The following is a 7,142-nucleotide window of genomic DNA, read 5'->3' on the forward strand; positions in this document are numbered from 1 at the left end:
TCTCTTCATTAACACCACACCAAAATAAGGAACCAAGACCACGTGTCCAGAAACCGGTGCATCACCTCCCTTGCCAGTAAGGAACTAATGCATCACCTCCCCTGCTGGTAAGGAACTAGCGCATCACCTCCCCTGCCCAACAGTAAGGAACCAATGTGTTCACACCAATTGCAGTGTTGGACGAGGGACTGATTATCTCCCGTCTCCTGTTTATCGATGAGGAATCACATTATAAATGCACAGGTTGCTTAATGATACATAGTGCTAATAAGATGGATTTAAGTAAACAGGAGACTTCAGATCATTCGTGATTTTGGGCCTCATGGATGGACCTTTCAAAGAAATTATATCGCATTTTGAATGATTATAAATGAATGAATCCAGTACTTTTACTCTTGGACGACAACAGATATTTCTTGAATTTTCTTAGTGCCCTGAAGTCCACGTGTGTGTGGACAAAATACATTGGCTGATTTGATTCTTGATATACATTGATGATGCAACAATAAAGAGAAGATTTCCAACTATTTCAGGAACCCTGTTGACATATTTGAAATTAGAATTAACACTGTTGAAGTGGTGCACCTCTGTTTGCTTCATTTTTCTTTTGTACCTAGCATAGATTGGCAATCTTTAGGCAGGTGGTTCCTACAGTGAGTGCACACATTGTCAAATTTAAATTGGATCATTTAGTCTTTTTCGGAGATAACAGATGTGAGTGCGGCATCAGTTTGGTCTACTGCCTGTTGCTTTTTGTCTTACATATTCTTGAGACTTGTATATATCAGTTTGGTTTTGAATTTGCAATTAACCTACATTTAATCCCATTTATCGACTTTTGGGTCCTGACTGTGTAGCCAAATGGGCTAAACTGTAAACTGAACTCTTGGATGATGTTAAGTCCTCTTTATTTGGCAGGCATTTAAAAGGATCCATAGCAGGGAAAAATTGATATTCGGCTCAGTGCTTTGGCAGATAGTAGCAAAATGAGGATGGTTAGATCCTGAATAGTTGAGTTAAAATACTTTATATTAAAGTAGTTCAGATTCAATCACAGCCCTAGAGCCCATGTTTCAGTTGGGATGATCGGCGGAGTTGTAACAGTGGAAGTTTAAGTATTAATAGGGTTGCACATTCTAATGGCATATGCTTAGTTTGCGGTATTTATGGAGATTGAGTTATGTTTGGCTGAGATGTTATGAATGTCATGTGAATGTGGTGTTTAACGAGTGGAAGTTGAAGTTGTTATTGGTCCAATGTGGTCTAAGGTCCTGGGATTATATTAAAAAGTGTAGAAGACACTGTATTGTAGTTGTCCGATAAAGTTTTGGTGTGCCTGTTATGAGACGTCATCAACAGCACAATTGAGATAGGAACTTTGATCTTTGTGAGTGAAAGTGAGGTGTGATTGGTATGGTGGACCATTCGTGCATGGGGAAGCTTTGCTAATCGGGATGATTCTCCACAGTTCGAGGTCTCATTCGAGTGTGTCTGAGTTGGTCAGAAAGTGTTATCCCGAACCATTTCTTGTATGATTGAATACTGTTGATTTCTTTAGTGGAGCAAACAAAGTTGTTTATTGCAATTACTTAGTATTTGATTTGCATATGTATTGCTGAGCAAATTGCGTTCATGAATATCATGGCCCGCATCAAGCAGACAGCCTGCAAATCCACCGGCGGCAGAGCGCCTCGCAAGCAGCTGGCCACCAAGGCAGCCCGCAAGAGCGCGCCTGCCACCGGTGGAGTCAAGAAGCCTCAACGCTACCGGCCTGGCACCGTGGCTCTCCGCGAGATCCGCCCCTACCAGAAGTCCACCGAGCTCCTCATCCGCAAGCTGTCCTTCCACCGCTTTGTGAGGGAGATCGCCCGGGACTTCAAGACCGACCTGCGCTTCCAGAGCTCCGCCGTCATGGCCCTGCAGGAGGCCAGAGGGCTCTTCGAGGACACCAACTTGCGCGCCATCCACGCCAAGAGGGTGACCATCATGCCCAAGAACATCCAGCTGGCCCGTCGCATCGGAGGCGAGAGGGCCTAGGGCGACAGACCGACCCAAACAACCTCCACACGGCTCTTTTAAGGGCCACCACCCTGTCACCTATGAGCTTCTCTTATCTGCCGTGGCATGTTCTGGCATGCCCGCCCATATGCAGCCAAAGAAGACGACCAGCAAATCACCCAAAATGGTCTCGAACTTTTTCGCACCGTCGGAAAAGCGCCCCTCGCCGAACCCTGTGGAGGTAGCGGACAACATGGTCCTGACGAAAGACGTTTTTCTGAGCATGTTTAGGGACTTTAAGACAAAAGTTCCGAAGGACCTCAGCCAAGTCTTCCAGAATCTGTTTATAATCATGTAACTCTTACTGAACTACCTACCCCCTACCCCGCCCCGCTCTACTCCTCTCCACTTTCCTGCTACTGATTTCTGCCCTTACCTGTCCTGGCCCTAGTCCCCACCCTGTTTACCTGTGAATTTTCCTGCGTCATTTGAGAGCTAGCTATTCTGTTTGATGCCCGATGGAGCTACCAGGTTTAGCTATAGGGGAGACAGGTTGGGGATTCCCTCCTTGGACAACACCTACCCAGTCGGTCTTTAGTCAGACTTCCATGCGTCTCTCCTGTCGTCTCTTCCTGCTTCCTCCCTCTATTTATTATCTCTACTTCTCTCCTCTCTCAATGTATTGAGACTGAACTTTTCTGTCTGATGCCCGATGGAGCTACCAGGTTTAGCTATAGGGGAGATGGGCCGTGGACTCCCTCCTTGGTCGTCACCTGCCCAGTCGGCCTTTAGACAGTTTTCATTTTGTCTCTCCTTGTTGTCTCTTCCCCTATCCTCCCTTTCTCACCTTCCCTGTCCCCTCCCCTCTATGCTCCATTTATTTTGCCATCCGTGTTCCTTAAATTGTTTCTTATTGAGACCTAGCTATTTGCCAAAGCCCGATGGAGCTACCTGATAGCTATAGAGGAGATGGGTTTTGGGACTCCCCCTCGACCGTCACCTACCCAGCCGGTCTTTGGGCAGACTTTCTTTCGTCTTTCTGCCGTATCCCCCTCCAATCCTGTTTTTCTGCGAACCTCTTCCCTCAACACCTGAGACCGAACTACTTTGTCTGATGCCCGATGGAGCTACCTGGTTTAGCTATAGGGAAGACGGACCGTGGATTCCCTCCTTGGTCGTCACCTACCCAGTCGGTCTTTAGACAGACTTCCTCTCGTCTCTACGGTTGTCTCTTTCCTTATCCTCACTTTCTCACCTTACCTACCCCCCACTTCTTTTCCCTCTCCTTGCTCTCCTCTCCTAACGTGTTGCTGACTGTTCGTTGTAAGGTATAATGGTTGATCTTGTTCTGTTATACTGTTAAACCACATTGTTGCACTTCCTTTCGTCCCTCCTGCTGTCTCCTCCCGCATCTTCCCTCTTTTTATGTCTCTCCTTCTCCCTTCTCTCAATGTATTGAGACTGAACTTTTTTTGTCTGATGCCTGATGGAGCTACCTGGTTTAGCTATAGGTGCGATGGGTCATGGATTCTCTCCTTGGTCTTCACCTTACCCTGTCGGTCCTTAGACAGATCTCTTTTCGTCTCTCCATATTGTCTCTTCCCTTATCCTCCCTTTCTCACCTCCCCTTCCCACTCCACTACCTCTCTCTCTCCTTTCTCCCCTCTCCCAATTGTATTGCATATTCTTTTTTGGGATTTATTGTGTAATTGTTGAACTTTTTCTGTTACATTGTTTATTCTCATGTAAAGCGCTCTGATACCTCCGGGTCTAAACAGGGCTATATAAAACTCTTTAAATAAATAAATAAGATGTAGCAGTCTGTAGCTCTGAGGTACTGCATCACACATAGAAGTAACAACTTGCCATTATTGATTGTTTATGTGCAAGAAGGGACACCTTCATGCACATAAGTAATCATTCCCTGCAATGCAGACACCCTTGCATTATGGTGCAAGGGTACCCCCGTTGGTGCTAGACAGCTAATTTTAGTGCCAGCACTAAGGAAAACACTGGGGTGGACCATATTGTTGCAAATATGATGTATACCTGCATTTTTTTTTATTTGGCACAGCTCCACGCTCTAACATTTCCTTGTAGATATGTTTTAAAGTTATACGAGATTTGTTGAGGGGAGATGTGACAATACCTGTTAGAGATGACGAAGAGGCACCACCATAAGACACTCCAGGTCATTATATGGTGATAAATGTAGGGCTTCACACATGTATTTGCCCTAACCCCTTATGTGCTTCAGACGGCATCCGGCCGTCGGACGTCACGGTGGCCGTGTGCTGACGATGGCCGGGGACCGTCTGAATCCCGCCCGCTCAATAAAGCCCCAGCATAGCATGAAAATTCACGCAGCGCAGAAGGGGTTAAACAATGGCACAAGAGCATAGAAAAAGAAGGTGCACTGGTGTTCCCACGGTACGTTCAATGTGAAAATGATTGAAAATTTGCAAACAATATTATATAATATGAAACCACAGCCTTCTCCAATGCAATCTGAAGTGCTCAATGCTTGGCAACTTGCATCTCATGTCAGAGAGAAGGAATAATATCAGGGAAGAGCTAGAAAAGCATTATTTACTTACGCTGAAGCAAGCTAGGATGCAGAACAGAGGACGTGAAGAACATATTTGATAAAGGAAGCCAAATTATACCCCACCTGAACAATTGATGAATTTGACAAAGGGAAGAACAGGAAAAGGAAAAAAAAAGGGACAATTCAAAGGAACCAGATGATAGAAGCAAAAACAGTGACAGTGACTCTATCTATAGTCTTTGAAATGTGCTGTGGCCAGAAGCCCACCTCCATACAATAAGACCCAGTTCATGAGAGGTGGAGGCGCTAATGCGAATGGAAATTCTGTAGTTCCTCCAGCACCAGTAAATGTAAGTCCTAATGCAATGGGAGCCACCCCTGTGAATATGAATCAAAACTTGATGGGAATGAGTTCAAAGATTTGTGCCCCTGGTATCTCCACCACTCTTAATTCGACAGATGCTCTCACTGTCCCAATTTGCATTGATCCTGTGGTTTCTATATATAAACATAGTTCTGCAAGAAATGTATCACACAGTTTGGCTGTCTTTGCAAAGCTAAAGGCCCCAGAGAATGCTCCTACAAGTTCAAATGCGGGAAGATTTGTTCCCATATTCCCAATTAATGCGAGTTTCCCATATGGTGTGTGTGCAGACTCAACGACGAATCAGACAGGATTCTGACCTAGAAGGCCATTCCCGGGATTTTCAGATATGAGTATGGTCGCCCTGGAGCCACCACTAAATATGCATAGTGGCATCAACTAAGCCCCTGAAGCGCAGGTTAGTCTTAGCACTCAGGAAATAGATGAATGGTTGAAGGTTATCAATGCCATTTTCGATGAAAGTGGAAGCTCAGAATTGAGGCAAGGAATGATTCAGTCATCATTGATGGTAAGCCTAGTGGATATAGGTAAATTAGAATTAGACAAGATGATGAATGGAAATCATGAATTGGCCCAATTATATATGTGCTAAGAAAATGAACTTTTGTTTATGAGGAAGGATGCTACCAGGTGGATGAGGCAACTCTATGATAAATTATCTGAATCATCTCAGAAATATGAGATAGATCTGAATTGGGCTAAAGCCTTACAAAAAAGCCACCAACTCTGTTAGAGTGACAAGGACCTCGAGTGTATGAGGATACCAAAAATGGAATTGAAAATTGAGGAATTGATTTAAAACATTCAGATTTGGAGTGCGATAGATAAGTGGGAAGGAAAATGGGCAAATAGAAAAGGTCCAAAGAAGTCTGTGAAAGAACTGCCTCCTCCTATAGAATGGGGAACAGGTACTACAGTACGCAGCGGAGGTTATGTCCATGTGACTTGAATTAGGAGTGATCTTCCCAAGATTAACCTGAACACCTTGCTCAATATCATAGTTCCAAGTGATTTGTGGACAGCATGTAAAATAGCCACAGAATGGCCCTTGAGAGAGCCGGTAAGAGATCAATTGACTAACGATCCATCACCCACAGCAGTCAGAAAGTATAACCAGGTGATGACATGGATGAAATTTAAGGTATCACCTCAAGATATTGACTGGGTCAAGGTTGACAGGACAATGCAAGAACCCAAAGAGTCAATTCATGCATATTATGAGAAATTGTTGAAGGCATTGAAGTAGAACAGTGGGATGGAGTCACTGGAGCCCAAGGACATAGGACATTTTGTGTCCAGGTTTGCGACTGGATTGAGGCCTGAAGTTAGCATGATGATTTTGCAGCATTTGATTAGTTGGCAGAATAAGTCGGTTGAGAAGATTTTAAGATATGCAAAGTATTGAAATGAAGAAATAGAAATGAGGCAGAAGACATTGAAAGAGTAACTGATGTTGCCACAAAGGAAGGCTACTCAGAGAGAAGCTTAGAGTCAGCCTTTCATAGAACATTCTCCTCCTATGCAAGGAGTGTAACAGAAGGGAGCTCCTGTGATAAAAGGTGTAGGTGGATTCTAGCCATAAGGTAGAGGCTGGTTGTCCCAATTGACACAAGTACAGGGATTGATGTAGCTACTTTCAAGAAATACAACCCCTGTCACTATTGCAATAAGCTGGGGGACTGAAAGTGAGGATGCTTTCTTAATGCTGCTAATCAGGGTCAAAATTCAGGATTTGCAGAGCCTCAAAATAATAACCCCATTCATCACAAAATATGCAGAAACCAAGGTCTCAAAATTTCAATGAGCCTCAAACACCAGTGATGCAAGTTACAGAACCCCTGATTCCACAACAAGCTGCTCACGCCCTAGATTCAATTCAAAACAAGTCCAAAATATAAACCAGAATGCTTTCCAGAATAACAATCCTTTCCAGCAGCATCCCATGTTTGATATGGTTGAGAATTATGGCTCTGATCAGTCCACTTAACAATACCTGAGGGGGAGGAAGATTGCATGCTTGGAGTAGTCTTGGAGGTGGACCACAGTCATTCATTTATAGATGGCGAGGTAAATGGCCACCCAGTATAATTTCTGGTTGATACTGGTGCTACTCGCTCTACTGTTAGAACAGTGGAAGTTCCAAATCTACACCTCTTGGGAAGAGAATCCAAGTTGTAGGCATTGCAAATAAACACATGATAAACCCCATTA

The 7,142-nt window shown here is 44.2% G+C and overlaps 1 protein-coding gene across 1 annotated transcript; it reads left to right on the forward strand.

Annotated features, from left to right (window-relative positions):
• The first annotated feature begins 1,641 nt into the window (after positions 1-1,641).
• On the forward strand, positions 1,642-2,037 carry LOC144792561 (histone H3-like). The gene has a single exon (XM_078667655.1). The coding sequence runs from the start codon at positions 1,642-1,644 to the stop codon at positions 2,035-2,037; it is 396 nt and encodes a 131-aa protein (XP_078523781.1).
• The last annotated feature ends 5,105 nt before the right edge of the window (positions 2,038-7,142 follow it).

This window comes from Lissotriton helveticus, chromosome 11 (assembly GCF_964261635.1).
Source record: "Lissotriton helveticus chromosome 11, aLisHel1.1, whole genome shotgun sequence".
Classification (NCBI taxonomy): domain Eukaryota; kingdom Metazoa; phylum Chordata; class Amphibia; order Caudata; family Salamandridae; genus Lissotriton; species Lissotriton helveticus.

Excerpts from the sequence above, each read along its gene's own strand:
- LOC144792561 (XM_078667655.1), top strand. The coding sequence starts at position 1,642 with ATGGCCCGCATCAAGCAGACAGCCTGCAAATCCACCGGCGGCAGAGCG.